Genomic DNA, 19424 nt, shown 5'->3' on the forward strand with positions numbered 1-19424 from the left:
CCCCCCTCTTCCTGGAGGAACGGGAGGTGTGTCCCTTTCTGTGGTTGCTGGCCCCCCACAAGGAGAACGTTCAACCGGGCCAATGCTGACCCACTCTGCCTCTCCCAGAGGAAGGTGCAGGCTGTGTTCCAGGCCCTTGTATGGACCCAACGTGGACGGGGGTCACCTGGCCCGGCGGGAGATCGTGGTTGATGGCACCACAAACTGAACATTCTCGCAGGCTTGCTCATCTGAAGCCATTTCCCTGAACCAGTACTTGGGAACTCTGCTGGCTCAGGCACCTGGATGCTTTCTGGCCTCCAGGAATATTGAGACCCGGCCACCCTGCACTGACCTGTGGTTCTGCACCCTTTCACCAATGAGTCCCTTTCAGGCAGGGACATCTCTAGAGGAGCACACTTTGAAGGGCCCAGATTTGAACGTTCACTTTCCTAAAGTTGGCTTACACGTGCTCCCTCCCCCACCCCACCCATTATCCTCTGATATATCCCTTTCCGTTTTACTTCTCCACACTCCACTTCATTTTTTCACTTTTCTATTTGTAGACTCAGCCATTCTTGCTTACAACTCGGCTTGATTTCATTGGTGTTCAGGATGGCTTGATAGTTATGTAGCTAATTTTGGGGGACCAGCTGACATGAGGACCTCTACTCTGCTATCTTCCATCCATCTGAAATTTGTTGTTGTTTTTTTTTTAACGGGCCTAATCCAAACTGATTCAGGAGGTTAGTCCATGAAACCTGTCATTCCCCAAAATTCAAGTTTGTTTTTCAAATAAAGTCAGCTTTATTTAGGATCACGCAAACTACTTGAAGCACCACACACACAGGATTCCTTCAGAAGAATCTGTGGAAGGTATAGTCCCCCCACACACCAACTTTACTGTCCTAGCTCCATGAGCTTGACCTAAGCAGTAAGAGAGGTTTCTATTTACAGCCACTCACATCTTAGGGGGAGGAACTTCCTCACAAGGTTGGGGCTGCTCCTATCTGTGGTGGGAACCAGGCCCCAGTGACAAGCAGAGGAGGCAGAGGAGAGGCATTCCCCAGCCCCAGGACCTACAAAACTCCAGAATAAAGAAGTTGCCTAAACACAAACCATCACCAGGCTGTGTTTATGGATTTTAATAAGTACCTGACCTTAACAAGCCCTCCTACATCAAGGCTTGCAGGGAGATTAGAAAAAAAGGAACAGGTTCTTAGGCGGTTCCATGGGGGAGAACACAATCAGGAACGTTTTAGTTCTGCTCTGTCCTCTGACTTGGGTGTGGACCAGAAAGTCAAAGAATGAATTCCCCATCCAGCAACTGATGCCCTCTGTGCCATGTTCTCTCTCTTAATTCACAGATCATAACTGTGATATTCCTTTCAGAGACTGAAATGTAGAGTTTACAAAATCTGCACTTTACAATTTATATACCCAGAGTCTTTAGGGTACACAGATCTTAAGGAGGACTCAATCTGTGGGACTTCATGATCCATCAGTGCTTGAAGCTGACCATCCCCAACTCCATCCCGATACACAATGATAGCTTGTGGTAGAAACTGATTATGTTTACACCAGAGCTTCAGGGCAGCTGGAAGGAAACCAGAAACATGGGTGAATAAGCCGTAACTCAGAACCAACTGGCCACTGCTATTTGTAACAGCTTCTAGGTTCATGTTCTTTCAATCCTGTAGCCTCCAGGACACATTCACTGCCTTTTGGTCTTCACGTGAGCTCAGCATTTCTCAACAGCACCACTACAGAAATTCTGAGCCAGATAATTCTTTGTGGGGGCAGAATGGGTGTTGCTGTCTTCTGTAGCATGCCTGGTCTCTACCCGCTAGTTGGAGGCCAGTAGCACCTCCATCCCAGCTGTTACAATGGAGCGCATCTCTAGGCATTGCCAGACGTCTCCGGGGGGACAGTGTGTCCGCTGGCAGACAACTACCAGATGGAGTCAGGCACACCAATCTTGATGGGACACTAACCTTCCAAGCAGGTTTTAAGCCCGTTCACAAGCTCTTGACCCAACTCCTGGAAAATGCACTGGGAGAACCACCTGTTTGGAGAAAAATAAGCTGTCAGTTTGAGATTTGAGAGTCTTAAAATTCCCTTATTTTTCATCCTGAGTTAATCTAGGACCTCTGGTGGTGGGGGGTGGGGGAGAAGGGAGTCACTATGGGTAGCTGAAGATCCAATCAGGAATCCATTCTTTGATGCCTCTGCAGAGATCGAAGCATTAGTCTCTTCCAGTACCCTAGGCATTTATTAAAATTGTGAATGCACACAAATAGGAATATGGAAGCATTCACTAACATTGGTACAAATTACACGCACTTTCAATGTGCAGGACTACTGCCGTCTCATGGTGGACACCCAAAATAAATAACCAGTGTTCCTGGAGATTCCTGCTTTCAGGCTGAGGTCTTAAACAATGGTTCATCCATAATCATGGTTTGAGGGAACCAGCTGCTTTGGAACAGTAATTTTTACTTGACCACTTCCCAACAGATCAAGCAATACTGGTCTCAAGTTTCTATCCCCTGTTTTTTTAATTGCTTCAAAGTATTACAATGACCTGACATGAGATAATACATTTGTCTGCTTCTTTTCCAGAATTTACAGTCTACAAGATGAAATCATGGTATGTTCAAATGCTAAGAACAGAGTAGTGGAAATGTTGTGCCAAAAAGCAAGGTTTCAACATTATTCATGAACTGAATGAAATCATTTGGGGAATATAAAAATTAATGAAAGGGAATAAAGGGAAAGGAGAGAAAATGAGTGAAAATCTCAGTGAGGGTGACAAAACATGAGAGACACCTAACTCTGGGAAACAAGGGGTAGTGGAAAGGGAGGTGGGTGGGGGTTGGGGTGACTGGGTGATGGGCACTGAGGGGACACTTGGCGGGATGAGCACTGGGTGTTATGCTGTATGTTGGCAAATTGAACTCCAATTTAAAAGAATTAAAAATTTAAAAAAATGAACTGAATGAGAGCTTAATTTCTTCCCATGATTGAAACATTATTTTCCACATGCCCTCCCACCAAAAAAAGCAAACCAATATTATATTAAACTAGAATATGGCTGGAAAAGTTGAAGCCATTCATGAAAATAAAAATGGACCCCCTTAAAGAATACTCTGTAATTATACCTAGGGGGCCACAATCCTCAGGAAGCATAACAGTGATTGGTGATGGTCATACACGTGCTAATGCTCAAGAAACTAAACTGAAGAATGTGCAAACTCCTTTGAAGGTAGGTTCTACTCTAAGCACAGAAAACAAAAGTATCCCTGGAGCAAGGGAGAAGCATGAGATATGGAAGCATATGTTCTTCGGCAGATCCATTACATATAGATCTGTGAAGAGCAGATCCTGTACCTATAGGCTTCTGATTGTATTCCTAGGTCTGTCTTCCCCATGTGGGGCCTGAGTCCTTCCCCGTGTGTTAATGGGGAGACTCACTGATCATCAGAGCCCCCAGTGAGCAGAAATCTAACGCTTGGAATCTGTGACTATTGTATCGCCCCTGTGATTATGTCCTATGTCACAGTTGGCTTTAGGGGACATTTTCCAGATGGACCCTATCTAATTTCATAACCCCCTGAAAAAGCAAGATAGCAGAAGGGGGAAGAGAGATTTGAAGCAGAACAAGGACTGTGTGCTCTGGGGGAGCAGGGCATTCGAGAAGGAATATGGATAAAGTCCCAGGAGCTGAAACAGGCCTGTAGCTGGCAGCCAGCAAGGAAATGGGGACCTCTGTCCTTCATCTACCAAAAACAAAAACAAAACAAAACAAACAAAAAGATTCTGCCACAAGTATGTGCACTTGCAATAGGACCTCAAGCCTCCAGAGGAGAATGTGGCTTGGCCAACATGGCCAACCTGATGGCTGCCTGACAGACCTATGCGCAGACACAGGAGTGTCCTCTTAAGCTGCCATGTTTGTCGTCATCTGTTAAGCAGCAACAGAAAAATGATATAGACCCTTCCACATCAAATGTATTTGGAGCATAACTTTGCCAGAAGAGGAAGAGAATACCCTGCCCATGGCCCTCGTCAACAAACATTAGTTAGGCCCACCTCTCCTGTTTGGTCTACAGCTAGTTGCCATCTACACAATGTCTGCCTACGCCCACTCACTGCGTCAATTCCTGATTGATGCTGGACACGAAGCCTGCAATTGACTTCCGCCGATTTACAGTATCATGGAAACAGTCGATACCAATGAACATCGCATTCTGTAACTGAAATTTTTTTAAAAAGGTAAGACATTGAGTTAGAACACAATAGAAGCACAATTAAGCAATTGCATTTAAGATGGTTGAGTCTTAAATTCCACTGAACACAAGTGAAATAAAGAGAAGGCAATGAAATCCAACGTACTCCTGTCTCCACCTTCCAGAGGGCTCCTCCCATCTTGCAGTTCATCTGCTGGGCAATCTTTGTCGCAATGGTCATCAGCGTCTGGGGTTTGTCTAAGGTCCGTGCCATGACACACTGGCTTGGGGTCGGACAATTGACACACAGGTATTGTTTTATGCCATCATACAGGTCTTTCTTTTCACTGGACAGCACGCAAAGGACCTTGAAAGAAAGCAACAACAAGACTACCGAGGACATGAAACCACAGTAATGGGAGAAGTGGATGTCACGTCAAGCAAACTACCTAGGTGGAGGAACAGAGTCTGTTCATTCAATCCACAGCTGGCCCAGGAGGGTAAAGTGTCTGGAATCCCATTCCATTCAATAATGGTGAAGGTGAGCATATGGAAGAGGAAAGAGCCTAGGAGCCAGGCATGGGCAATATGCATGAATCACTTGCACTTGCAAAGTCTTCACATCCTGGCTATTCTGTTTCTAGGAGTTTATCATGAAGTTGACACAGAGGGTTAACAAGCACAGACTGAAACGTACCATCATCAGGAACGTCACCCCTTACATGATGGGTGCTATGTGAGAGCACTTGCCAAGCATTGTACTTGACTCAGTTAATTCTTCAATAACCTATTGAGATCAAGACTAGTATCCCCATTTTACCCCTAAGCAAATAAGCTCAGGAGTTATAGAAACTGTCTGATGTACAGGCAGCAGGGCAAGATTTCTAACACGTGCTCAGACCTCCAACAGGACATGGGGTCATAAGAAAGAGCAATTACTGTTTGGTTGCTTTCTAACTATAATGGAAGATCCTCAAAGTATTATTTCTAACATGATGATGCTTCTAGGAAGATTTTTTGGGGATAATCCTCAATCAGACTAGGGAAATTCCTTTCTCATTTTAAAATTTTTTCACATGAATGAATGTGGAATTCTATCAAATGCATTATGTACTTCTTTTTTACATTTCATCTGCAATTATTTTTCCTATAATTCACCACACTGTTTCTTTTTCTAAAGACTGCATTTCAGGCTTACTGTCACCCTAGGCCCATGGTATTCTACTTTTTCTTTTAAGATTTTTAATTTACTTATCTGATAGAGAGTGAGAATGAGAGCTATCACAGGAGGAGAGAAAGAGGCAGGTTCCCCACTGATCAGGGAGCCTGAAGTGGAACTCGATCCCAGGACCTGAGGATCATGACCTGAACTGAAGGCAGACACTTAATTGACTGAGCGAGCCATCCAGGTGCCCCATCTTCTAATATTTCTTTAACCTCTAGCAAATCCGTTAATCATGAACTCTCCTTGTTCTTAATGTTGCCAAGCCTCCCTCAGACTGTTTTCTTCAATCTTGACAACACCAAGTTTTAACATTTCTTGCTTTAGATCTGTCATTCTGTTTAGTTTCTGCTTTTTGTTTATTTCATTCTACTTTGTTTTGGTTCACTGCGCTTAGTGCATTAAGATTCAGACCTCACTCCCAATGCACTCATCAAGGGCCAGAGGGCCTCTGTCGTTATTAGTTTGCTGTTATACAGATTTTGATACATACTACTTATAGGATCTAAGTTTTTTCAATTTCTTCTGATATTATTCTAATTTCATTGCTACTTACAAGTAATTCTTTGGTTTTTGAGTGTATATGGTTGATTTCTAATTGTAATAGACTGCAGTCAATGTGTGTTTTTGATATGACACCAGTCCATTATTGGCTTAGGATTTCTCCATGCCTTTTGGGATCACTTAAAGATGAAGGCTAAACTAACTTATAGATATGCTTTTCTTAAAGCACCTAATCTTTTGGGTACAGATTACACACACACACACACCTCCATTTATTTATATATACACATATATAAATATACATATTTATGTATATTTCAATAGCTCAATAAGTCAAGCTTTTAAGTACAATTGCAAAACCTAGATTCTAATTTTTTCTGTGATGATTTCTGAGTAGTATTCAGAGAGTGATCAGCTAACGTATCCTACAATTTCAGCTTCTGGAATAGCATAGGCCAGTCTCCTCCTAAGAAGAGCTGTTCAAACTGATGAAAACACAGGGACTGTGCCTGTTTGGGGCTCAGCCAGTCTAACAAGGTCATAAAGAGTTATTAGGTTAAGACAGGAAAGAAGTAGGGACCCAGAGAGGTGATCTCAGCAATTGAGGCCACTTTCTCCCAAAGTGTCTGCCCACTCTCCAGTGAACATGGCTGAAAGGTCAGAGACCATGAACAGGCTGACAGCCTCAGAGACAGGAAAGGACAGAAATTGAAGACAAGTCCCTGCCAAAGAAAGGGCACTTGAGATAGATTTTGAGTGTCTACCACTCAAAATTAAACAGATGAGATTTATAACACTACAAAGTAAGACAGGAAGCTGCTGTCAATGGGATGCCGGGGTGGCTCAGTGGTTTAGCGCCAGCCTTTGGCCCAGGGTGTGATCCTGGAGTCCCACATTAGGCTCCCTGCATGGAGCCTGCTTCTGTCTCTACTGTCTCTCCTGTTTCCCCGTCACTTTCATGAATAAATAAAATCTTTTTTTTTTTTTTAAAGGAAGTGCTATCAAATAGACACTTACCATCTGTGTTTTGGAGGAAACATGGTTTTCTAAGACAGTTGTATAGGACTGGACTGTATCACTTACTTCAAGTCTAGAAAGTAAGTATATATCATCTGTATTCAAAAGGTAAATATGTAACAAACGTTTTATGCAGCCAATGGAGCACCACATAAAAACAAGGTACAATGTTAAAAAAAATTACTTTTAACTAATGGTCTTGAAAGATTTACTTATTTGAGGGAGAGCTTGTGCACATGCACACATAAGGGGAGGGGCAGACAGAGTGAATCTTAAGCATACTTCCACTGAGCACCCAGCACGATCTAAGCCAAAACCAAGAGTCAGATGCTTAACTGACTGAGCCACCCAGGTGCCCCGAAAGTTTGTTCTTAAAACAAAAATAAGTTCAATTTTTGGCTTCCTCAGCATGTATCCCAATAGCCACAAACTATATATCCCCAAAGCCTATTTTACAGTTAATTGGAATAGATTAGACTTTGTTTACAAACCTCCAGGGTTTTAATACAGTGACCAATTCCTATAATTTAATATCGTCTGACTCCACTTTACCTCCGATTTGAAGATCGGTTGTTATAGATCTTAATTTCAGCTCTACTTACATTTTTGCCTCTCTCATAGCTATGCCCATGGTGGGTGTGACTTTCCGTAGACTCTGTACTAAGGATGAGGCCGCTCCATAATTTCTCGTAGGATAGAGTATTAGCCAATGATCTAGTGACTTCACATTGAGTAAGGGTCCACTTCCGGTCTCTCTCGACCAATCTGCAAACTGTGGATGGGAGTCAAACTGGAAGACACAGTATAAGACTTCAGTTTTTAAAGAAATACCAACAAAGAGCCTTTCTATTGCAAATTTTTGCTACTTCCTACTGAAACGTTACAATTTTAAACTTTGGTCATAACTGAATTACATATTCTTTCCTTAAGATAGTGGTAAGTAATACTGGGATTCTATCATGGGTTACTCTGGATTGTTTGGATTCTAGCTATTTGACTCTTAAGGATATACTTGGCAGATTGTTTTGCCACGAGAGATGTCCACAACTCCAACCATGGTAAACTATAGAGTTTACTATATGCCAAGGATGTTACATGCTTTCTAATTGAACACCTGCTCGCTCTCCCCTAGAGAAAGGACAAACAGCCCAAGAAGAGAGAGCAGTGAGTTACTGACCTTACTTAGTTCCTCTGCATTATTATTCATTTGGCCCCAAATGACTACATGAGTAACTAGAACATGACCATTTTGAAGCTGTCTTACCACTGTTCTTCCTTGAAAAATTCTTACTCCTTTCAAGATCCTTCCCGAGAAGGACAAGAAGTTGGTATCAAACTTCAAATCCCACAGTCAAAGTTCCCGTTGTACCTCCCTATTTCTGAAAGTTAAAATATTCCCACAGAATCAAACCAAAGGAAATAAGCAAAAATGATGATCCATTTGCAAAATTCTCCTTTAATCTAAGATGCCTTGTTGTTTGTCTTCTGTATTGACATGTTGCAGAGAGAGGGTCTCTAGTACTCTGAAATCATGTCCTTACTCTCACATTTGTGCTTAGGGTCTTTCTATTTTGTTCTTCCCCTCCAGACCTCCTCTAACTTTGTATCCATGGAACAAATAGAGTTGTTCCCACAAGAGGTCGTTTTCTTCCAACCTGTTGTTTTTTAGTTGGAGAATCTGAGATATCAAGAGTTCTGCACGAGTCTCAACTTCAGGACACACACACAAACACATACAGAGAAAAATAGGACTTAACATTTGTATAGTATTCATCAGTTTCCGTAATTCGTGCTGCCTTTTTTCTGGATCCAACCTCATATGAAGAGCCAAGTCTCTCATCACCCTGTAATCTTTTAGCATTTTAACTGATAGACCTTTAAAAAGTTAAGAAGATATAGCTAAACAAGCAAGAATAAATATGTATGTGAAGAAGTCTTGATGGTTTTATCTGGAAGAGGAAGAGCCAATGGAGAGAACACAGCTCTGGGTCATTATGGAGTACTGTGAGAAGCCTGTACTTCTACATCATAACATCTGGGGCTTGAAAGGGGTGGTCTTCTATGAGGACTGCATATATCTGAAGTACCTGTCAGGTAGCATAGCTCAGGAACCAGCATTATAGGCTTATGGGGTACGTCCTGTTGGCTCTTTTTCCATTTGCCTTTGCTGATCAACAGTGGCTGAGTTAGGTCGGTAACCTCTGTATTCTACTGCTGCTCAAAAGAGGTGAGAAAGAACACTGGTGTGACTGTCAGCAAAGCCTAGTCAAGTCACCTAAATAGGTACAAAAAAGTCTGGATCACCAACAGAGGCCCAGGGGTGTGCTAGGAAGACTATTTCCCCAAGTTTAAGAACACGTTAAAGATACTCTTAATAGTCTCTTAATTTAGATGTCCCAGGGATGACCTCTTTTTTCCCTGTAAGCACACATGGCCCAGGAGAACAAGACTCTCATAAACATTGTGTTGGGGTCACTGCACCAGCCTTCTTTGACTTGCTATAGGTAAATGCAGGACCAAGCCTTGAATTACATATTTCTCACTATAGTACTGTCTTAAAAAATTACGGATGTAATTAAGAACTTTGAAGAGGATTCCCACATTAATGGGGGACGACAAACCTGGTCACTCCTTGCAGCTGCAATACTACAGCTATTCCAAACATGCCTCCTGCATCATCGAAACTTTTCCGCCAGGAAAAGGCATTTGCCAAGACATCTATCCAGAAGCTCCTATCCCTAGGCTGCAATTCCTGTACAATAAAGTGCCTTTCCCCTCCCACATAAAGTGATGGTCTGTCATAGATCCTTCCATGCTGACCAGTGAGATCCTCATCAGTCACCAGTTAGCCACATGAATTCTGGTGGGATTGGTTAAGTATCTTGAGAATGTCAAAGGAGTTCCAGAGACAAGAAGACTTCAAATCCAGTGTTCATGGCGCTTTACCTCTGGAGCTGAACTACTACTATTAATTCTCTGTAGTTATTTGAAAGGCAGCTGGGATTCACCTCCGTTCCCCTGCTTCTAGAGTCTTAAGGCAGGAGCTTGTGCAAGTATATGTATATACATGTGTGCGGAATCATGGCATCATTTTAGGGCCTCAATCACCACTCCCACTACTGAGACTAGCACAGCCTTTGTACAAGCTATTCTTTCTGTCGAGAACTTTGAGAAACACACTATTAATTCTCATGGCTGTCCTGTGATATCCCAGACGGATCTCCTACAACACCAACTTCTGCATCTCCACAGGAATTTCCTTGTCCCACTTTGCATTACTATGAAAGCTTTTCTGCAAGCCAGGATTGTGCTTTCCTTTTAAGGGCTCATCTATGGATTTCAGGATTTTTCTAGATCTCATGACAACACAACTAGATTGCCATCTGTTATTATACTGAGTTCCCACCAGGACATCCCAAGACTACTCAAGTCATTTCAAAGGTCGTCTCAACCAATGACCTTTGAAGTAAAATCTGGAGAATGATCAAGCAAATATCAGCCTGATATCCCTGTCTGCAACTCCATCAGAGGCTATGTCAACCCAACAATCCCCAAGCCAGCTCCTCACACAGAATCTCCCATTGCAATAAGTGATGCCAGCCTCCACTCACTTCCTCAGATAAAGCCAGAGACTCCTCTTACCATTACTCACTACATTTGAGCCATCAAAAGTCCTCCCATCTGCCCCCTCCAATCCCTTTCTAATTCAGGTTACCATTATCACTGATCTAAATGGACTTAAGCACCTCCCTACTGGTGTCCCTGCCTCCCTTTTTACCTGCATACAGTGTATTCCCTGTACATTAGACGCACATCTGTAAAATAAAGTGCCCCATTTCATCTATCTGTATAGTCTCACTTAACGGTAAAATCCAATGAGTGTAGGTGGACAGAACTTTATACAATGTGGCTCCCACGTCCTCCTCTGACTTCATATCCTTCAACCCTGTACACGGCCCACCCACAACTGGGTTTATTTCTTGACAGGACACTCTAGCCTTGTTTGGGATCTGGATACATCATGCCCATCCTGAAAGTGGTGTAAGAGACAATTCTTCTCACCAATCTGCACACAGCTTGCTCCTTTCTGACAGTCACATACCAGCTACTCAGAGCTTTCTATGACCAGCAGTCTAAGCCACCAGACATTCTCCATAACACCTCTTGATTATCTGCATAGATTTTCCCCAATACATGCTTTCTTCTTGTCTGCCATCTCTCTTCCTGCTACAAGGATGCAAGTTCCTTAAGAACAGAGAACTCAGTAGTCTTACCAATGTATACCCAAGTTGTATAATGAGCACTCATTACATGCTTTCAAGTTAAACAAGTAAGTACTAAGCGTGGAGCACAAGTGGGGATGATGCCATAATAGCACCATCCCCTTGAATGGCTGTGTACTCTCAGTGCTTCCAAGTAGCTAGGTTTTGGATTCCTAATATAATTTAGGAAAAAAACCCAGCTTATACTTTTCTAAGTTCTTTCCGTTTGCTATAAATATCTGTAACTCCTTGAATTCTCTCTTATCTGCCAAAGCTAGAAAACCAACCTCAGCACCTAGTGCACCTTTGTTCGCAAAGTTTCCTTGTTTCTTTGTGAATAAAGATTGAGGAATTCATGAGTTATGAGATTTACAGGTCTACCCAGCGTGCCTACAAAAATGAATCCACGTGTCAATAATGAAACAAGCAGACTGACTGTACCTAAATAATGTGGACATCCCAATACTGAAAGCCAAAGTTAGGCCAAACAAGGATATTAACCAACAAACACATAAACATTTACATACAGCTGATGTCCAGAGTATGTATCATCCATTTAGAGGAGTCCTCACTCAAGCAGACATTTAGAGAGTTAAAACAGAAGATTAAAATATTTAACAAGAGATCAGAAGAAAGATCTCTAACACAAGGCTTCCAACAGGGGGAGTGGGTGGGGAGCCAGAATAATGTAAATGTTGTAATTATGCCTAGGTTTCTTTTATCTAAAGTCTCAGTGCATTCAAAGAGCTGGGTCATTCTGTCTTAGTGGCTATAAAAGGAAGAGAAAAATGGAGAGTCCATCTAGGACTCTCTAATAGTCTCTGTTTCTGCAAAATCAGGTGCCATTACAACAACGTAAGCAGATTGGGAGGTTACCTCCACTCACAGTGATGGGATGAAGTTTTACACACACTCTTAAACACAAACATGCACAGGTTTCACGTGAACAATTCCCTCAGGCTGGGTCGTTAATGGCCAGCATACCTGTCGTGGACTCTCTAACATGTTCCAAGTACTGTCGGGTATCCACCACATGGTCTCGAAAAATGCCCCCAAAATGCTTTCTCTCCTTCAGTGAGGTTGCCCGCAGTCTAGTCGCCAGCTGGAGTTCCTCTACATGGAAACGGATGTGAAAGCCATGAGTCTTATACAATAAAAAAAGGGAGGAAACATAAAACCACAAAGGACAATATTAAACACCAGCTATTAAGTAAAACTAAGTTGAGGTCGCTGGAGTTAGGAAAGTTAGGACTGTCCAACAATCCAAAGGGTATTTCAGTCATTGGTCACCAGAAAGGGGGAATGGGACCTGGAAACCCCTCTGAACAAGAGCCCACCCCACATCAGTGGCCGGCCTGGCCAGCCCCACATCCATCCCCATGGAATCTGCTTTTGCGCCAGACACTTGTCCGGAGTGCAAGCAGAAACTTTGTCCTTAGCCAGCAGCTTTATAGGCCAATCACTTGGCACCTCACTGCCCTCTCAGGAGCACTGGAAAATGCTGACTGAATAAGCAGTTTATAAAAAAAAAAAAGTGCATGAAATTGCCTTTGATACAAAATAACTGAGATGTTCTTTTTAACAGCTACTGGAAAAGGCTCTATTTTTTAATTACATTGAAATATGCGTACAGACTTTACGAGGCACCATTTGGAGGACAAGACAAAGCAGTCTTTCAAATACCCTGAAAGAGGGGATTTATGAAGATGGAGGAGTAGGGTCCTCACCTCACCAGGTCCCCAAAGTCCCTACAGAACTTCAAAACCATCCTGAACACCTACGAATGTGACCTGAGATTTAAAGAGAGAACAGCCGGAACTCTACAGAGAGAAAAGTTTTGGCTTCTAACAAGACAAGACAGGAAGGGGGAAAGGGAAAGGGAAAGGGAAAGGGAAAGGGAAAGGGAGAAAGGGAAAGGGGAAAAGGGAGAAAGGGAGAAAGGGGGAAAAGGGGAAAGGGGGAAAGGGGGAAAGGGGGAAAAGGAGAAAGGGGGAAAAGGGGAAAGGGGGAAAGGGGGAAAAGGAAAGGGAAAGGGAAAGGGAAAAGGAAAGGGAAAGGGAAAGGGAAAGGGAAAGGGAAAGGGAAAGGGAAAGGGAAAAGGAAAGGGAAAGGGAAAGGGAAAGGAAGGAAGAAGCCTGGGGCAGGTGGGGGGGTGGGGAGCTGCAGGCCAGAGGAGATGGCTCCAGCCTGGCGGGAAAGCCTGGGCGCCCCTAGAGCCCAGCCCCGGAGAGGAGGGGCGTCGGGCTGAACCCCAGGAGGGGCGGCGGAGTCCCCAGGCTCCCGGGGTCACTAGCAGACGAGGCACGGCCGGGGCAGAGCGCCCCAGGCCCGCGGGCCCAGCTCGGGACAGCGCTGGAGCCGCAGGCGGCGGGGCCTCGGGGAGAAGCAGGGGGGCAGGCGGGGGCTCCGGGCGGGCGGGGCGCTGCACCTGCTGCCTTCGGGCGCCCGCCATGGCCCCGGGAGCGCGGTGCAGGCAGCACAGGCCCCGGAGCCCAGGGCCCGGGGGACACGGCCGAGGTCCTGCCTCCCCCCGGGGCGGGTGGAGGCTTCACAACTGCAGAATTAAGATCTCATCAGGCTGAAGTTAAAAATCAATTAAATGAGGTGCAATCCAAATTGGGGGTCCTAATGGCAAGGCATAAGGTGCTGGAAGAAAGAATGAGCAACACAGAAGACTCCTTGATGGCAAGGAAGGAAGCTGAGGAAAACAGAGAAAAACAATGAAAGGACCACGAGGAAAGGTTAAGGGAAATACATGACAGCTTCAGAAGGAAGAATTACGTATCACTGGGGTTCCAGAGAGCACCCAGAAGGACAGAGGGCCAGAAAGCATATTTAAACAAATCCAAGCTGAGAGCTTCCCTAATTCAGGAGGGGAATAGGCACTCAGACCCAGGAGATAGAGTGGTCCTCCCCCCAAATCAATAAAAACCGTTCAACACCTCAACACTTAATAGTGAAACTTGCAAATTCTATAGAAAAAGAGAAAATCTGTAAAGTAGATAGAGGCAGCAGATTCTTAACGAATATGGGGAGAATTGTTACATTAATAGCAGACCTCTCCTCAGAGACCTGGGAGGCCAGAAAGGGCTGGCGGGATTGATTCAGGGTCCTAGATGAGAAGAACATGCAGGCAAGAAAACTCTATCCAGCAAGGCTCTCATTCAGAATAGAAGGAGAGATAAAGAGCTTCCAAGATAGGCAGAAACTGCAAGAATATGTGACCACCAAACCAGCTCTGCAAGAAATATTAAGGAGTATCATAGGAAAATTAACATGCTTCCAGAAAATTTGTTCAGGTTTAAGTGAGCAGTTGAGATAGAAATGATTTATATATGCTGTGATTTAGTCTATGGGTTTATTTGAAAATTAGTCACCATGCAGTCTGTTTTTATAGTGTATGCATAATGATTGTACTATATAGGAAGGATGACGTGGTGTTACATTATCCCTAATAGGAACAACGCTTTTAACTGTTAAAGAGTAATCTTGCTTTCCTCAGGAGGGGGGAAAAAACCAACTCTACAGAGCTCCAGACATTCTGTACAATCCCTTAGAGGATGGGGCTTCTGCACACACTTTTGGTCAAAGAAGAGACTAAGGGCACATCTTTTGAAAACATTCTAATGAAATGACTCATAAACCCATTCCACCTATAACTGTAATTTAACTCAAATACCAATAACTAGAGCTTGGCTCAGCAGGGATTCCTTAGAGCGAGGCATAAAGCCTTGTGAAGGAAGCTGGGATATGCCACCCCAAAATATATATGTATATATATTTTTGGGAAGAGGAATCCAGAAACAAATCTTAGTGTTAATGTCTTCCCATATATTTACCTTTCCAGTATGCCGCCCTTGATAGTCTAAAATTGCTTTTCTTTAGGCTATCATTTTTTCTACAAATGTATTATTGTTCTTTGCTGAAGACGCTATAAAGCCGACAGTTTTAAGCTGCTGCTTTGAGTTCCTCTTTATTTTTGATTTCTTCGGTGTGATGTGCACTGCAAACCTTTATAAATTTTTTCTTTTGATGATATCCTCTTGGTAATGAGTCCCCCCGGGGAGAACCTAAGATGGGTAGATGTGGAGTTTAGCCTCCCCCAACACCAGCACTCATTCTAGTTGTATCCTCATTGGAAGAACGCAGGCAAAAATGAACTCTTTGCTTGGTTGGCAATTAGCCTGGGGCTGGCCATCCCAGAGATGCAGCTGCCTACATGAGATTGTGAACTTATTGCGTCAGCTACACTGGTAGACTTTCTCCTAATATACTGAACACTGGAATCCTCAAATAAAAACCCCAAAAGATCCAAGGTCTTTCTTTCATGCAGAAAGGATTCTGTACATCAAGAACCAGGCATGTTGAGGTTTTCAACCTAAGAATCACTTGCTTTACATGGCGGTAACGTGCTTTTTATATGAAGAAATAAGAACCATTTACTTAATATCATATAGCTAGTTTTCTATCAGATTATCTTGTTTCTCACGAAACAGATTTTATACCATCTATATTTAAAGCAGGCTATTGAAAGAACTTCAATCCTATTCATCAATTACTGCTTTTTGGATTGATACTTAGTAGATAGGAATTCTTTCAGAAATTACATATGGCACATAATCCATATGTCACTGTTTTTTGTGAATCTGGGTATCTGGATCTCTCAGACATCCATCTCCAAGTATCTCATAGGCCTGGATTTTCTGTCCTTTTTCTCTCTGCAGCCTATATTCCTGCTTTTACTTACAAAAGATATAAGTATCCCATCCCTGGTTCTTATATTTTAATCAGGTAATGATTATTGACTATCAAATATTGTCATCAACAACATAATGTGTTCTATTTGCCCCTTTCCAAAGACAGATCTTAATAAATTACAAGTAAATAACAAGAACACAAGTCTCATTAGTCACAGTGGTGCTTCACAATTAAACACAAGATGTATCATCAATAAAATCCATGTTTTTCCATATTAACTTGAGAGGGATAAATTGTTCATAGTGAAATATGAAAGCAACATATGGGGAAATTGACAGGGCTGCACCGGTTAAACAAAGTTTGTTCAAATAAAAAGATTAAATCATAGATTAATCTGCTTAGAAATATGAAGAGGATACTTAGTATTTACATAGCAAATGATAAAACTGACATAGAGAAAAAGTCATTTGTACAGAAACTTGTAAAGAGCTTGAAAACCTGTTATATACCAAATATTGTTAGGTCGGTCATTTCTGAAATTTTATATTTAAAATTTTTTTGTTATTAGACACAAGTGCATCAAACACAGCTTTGACAAACAATTGTTTAGCAAACAATTAAAATGTATGTGATCCTATAAACAACATCTAGGCCAAGAAAAAGAACATTGCCTTACTCAAGAAACCCTCAAGCAATCACTTTCCATCATTCTGCAAGAACCCTATCATAACTTAGTAATAATTTCCTTATTCTGTTTGTTTTACTATCAGGTGTACATCCCAAAGAATGAAGTTTAGATTTACCTGTTCTTAACTACCCCCCAAAAATCACATTATATGTATTTCTATGTCTTACATCTTTATCACAATTTATCATAAGATGCAGTTATGTTCTTGAGTGTGGTTGTGGTTAAATTATTGTTATAGGTCTTAATTATAATATTGTAATGATAATACCACACTCTATGCATTCTGTTGTTGAAAAATGTTTGGATATTACTCCCTACTGTCAAACTATTTTGAACAATGCTTTTCTGAAAATTATACATACATTTGGGTACATGCGGATATGAGTTTCTCAGGGGTTAAGATACAGTAGGTCACAGTTTATGTTTATTCCAGTCCTACGTAGATTAAGAATAAAGTGCTTCCCAAAATGTTGGTATTATGACGCTATTTAATTTAAAGATAAATGTTTTATTTTTGCTTCATAAATAAAATTACTATAGGTTTGGGGAAAAAACTTTAAAATACAGACTACAGTTTCTTTGTATATATTTTACTAAAAGTTAATCTAAACTTGTGGAATGATGGATAGTTCTTAGGAATATGTATAGAAAGTTGATCCATAATTGAACATGTTTTTTTTTTAAATTAATTTTTATTGGTGTTCAATTTACCAACATACAGAAAAACACCCAGTGCTCATCACGTCAAGTGTCCACCTCAGTGCCCGTCACCCATTCCCCTCCAACACCCGCCCTCCTCCCCCCTTCCACCACCCCTAGTTCGTTTCCCCGAGTTAGGAGTCTTTATGTTCTGTCTCCCTTCCTGATATTTCCCAACATTTCTTCTCCCTTCCTTTATATTCCCTTTCACTATTATTTATATTCCCCAAATGAATGAGAACATACACTGCTTGTCCTTCTCCGATTGACTTATTTCACTCAGCATAATACCCTCCAGTTCCATCCACGTTGAAGCAAATGGTGGGTATTTGTCGTTTCTAATCGCTGAGTAATATTCCATTGTATACATAAACCACATCTTCTTTATCCATTCATCTTTCGATGGACACCGAGGCTCCTTCCACAGTTTGGCTATTGTGGCCATTGCTGATAGAAACATCGGGGTGCAGGTGTCCCGACGTTTCGTTGCATCTGAATCTTTGGGGTAAATCCCCAACAGTGCAATTGCTGGGTCGTAGGGCAGGTCTATTTTTAACTCTTTGAGGAACCTCCACACAGTTTTCCAGAGTGGCTGCACCAGTTCACATTCCCACCAACAGTGTAAGAGGGTTCCCTTTTCTCCGCATCCTCTCCAACATTTGTTGTTTCCTGCCTTGTTAATTTTCCCCATTCTCACTGGTGTGAGGTGGTATCTCATTGTGGTTTTGATTTGTATTTCCCTGATGGCAAGTGATGCAGAGCATTTTCTCATGTGCATGTTGGCCATGTCCATGTCTTCCTCTGTGAGATTTCTCTTCATGTCTTTTGCCCATTTCATGATTGGATTGTTTGTTTCTTTGGTGTTGAGTTTAATAAGTTCTTTATAGATTTTGGAAACTAGCCCTTTATCTGATATGTCGTTTGCAAATATCCTCTCCCATTCTGTAGGTTGTCTTTTAGTTTTTTTGACTGTATCCTTTGCTGTGCAAAAGCTTCTTATCTTGATGAAGTCCCAATAGTTCATTTTTGCTTTTGTTTCTTTTGCCTTTGTTGATGTATCTTGCAAGAAGTTACTGTGGCCGAGTTCAAAAAGGGTGTTGCCTGTGTTCTCCTCTAGGATTTTGATGGACTCTTGTCTCACATTTAGATCTCTCATCCATTTTGAGTTTATCTTTGTGTATGGTGAAAGAGAGTGGTCCAGTTTCATTCTTCTGCATGTAGATGTCCAATTTTCCCAACTTTTTCCCCAATTTTCCCAATTTTTTTCTGTATGTTGGTAAATTGAACACCATTTATTGAAGAGACTGTCTTTCTTCCAATGGATAGTCTTTCCTCCTTTATCGAATATTAGATGACCATACATTTCAGGGTCCACTTCTGGGTTCTCTATTCTGTTCCATTGATCTATGTGTCTATTTTTGTGCCAGTACCACACTGTCTTGATGACCACAGCTTTGTAGTACAACCTGAAATCTGGCATTGTGATGCCCCCAGCTATGGTTTTCTTTTTTAAAATTCCCCTGGCTATTCGGGGTCTTTTCTGATTCCGCACAATGAACATGGTTTTAATGCCAAAATAAATTAGTAAAGACGTGATCATTTGATTCTTATGTCTTTGTTTTTTATTTGTTTATTTATTTTTTATTGGTGTTCAATTTGCCCACATATAGCATAACACCCAGTGCTCATCCCATCAAGTGTCCCGCTCAGTGCCCGTCACCCAGTCACCCCCACCCCTTGCCCACCTCCCATTCTACCACCCCTTGTTCGTTTCCCAGAGTTAGGAGTCTCTCATGTTCTGTCTCCCTTTCTGATATTTCCCACTCATGTTTATGATTCTTATGTCTTTGAAATGTACTGTACTTACCCCAGAAATTTCTTTCCGAAAAGATATAATAAATTATTTAAAGCATTTAAAATTTTTTCTCTGTGCATTTCCAAATGGGCTTAACTAGGAAATTATTCAACTTTTTCAGAATAGCTGACATGATTAGCTCTATATGATTTCTGATCACTTAAAGTTTGGTAATTTAAGGATAATTTATAATTCTCTAGAAATCCACAAGTTTCTTTAAATTCAGATGTTCACTTATATTTTTATCACAAAATTCCTTCATCTCCCAGGG

General features: G+C 41.9%; 1 protein-coding gene across 1 annotated transcript in view; it reads right to left on the bottom strand.

The window, feature by feature from the left end:
• LOC140594275 (piwi-like protein 1) overlaps positions 1–9023 on the bottom strand; it is a 32364-nt gene extending 23341 nt beyond the window's left edge. Inside the window, exons 1-7 of the mRNA XM_072725185.1 lie at positions 8216–9023; positions 7554–7741; positions 6952–7024; positions 4375–4575; positions 4132–4235; positions 1974–2044; positions 1420–1576 (exon numbers count right to left, since the gene is read on the bottom strand). Of these exons, the coding sequence (XP_072581286.1) occupies positions 1420–1576; positions 1974–2044; positions 4132–4235; positions 4375–4575; positions 6952–7024; positions 7554–7582 (635 nt within the window). The 5' untranslated portion in view covers positions 7583–7741; positions 8216–9023. The remainder of the gene's footprint in view (positions 1–1419; positions 1577–1973; positions 2045–4131; positions 4236–4374; positions 4576–6951; positions 7025–7553; positions 7742–8215) is intronic.
• Between the last annotated feature and the right edge of the window lie 10401 nt (positions 9024–19424).

The sequence above is a fragment of the Vulpes vulpes genome, chromosome 10 (assembly GCF_048418805.1).
Source record: "Vulpes vulpes isolate BD-2025 chromosome 10, VulVul3, whole genome shotgun sequence".
NCBI classification, from domain to species: Eukaryota; Metazoa; Chordata; class Mammalia; order Carnivora; family Canidae; genus Vulpes; species Vulpes vulpes.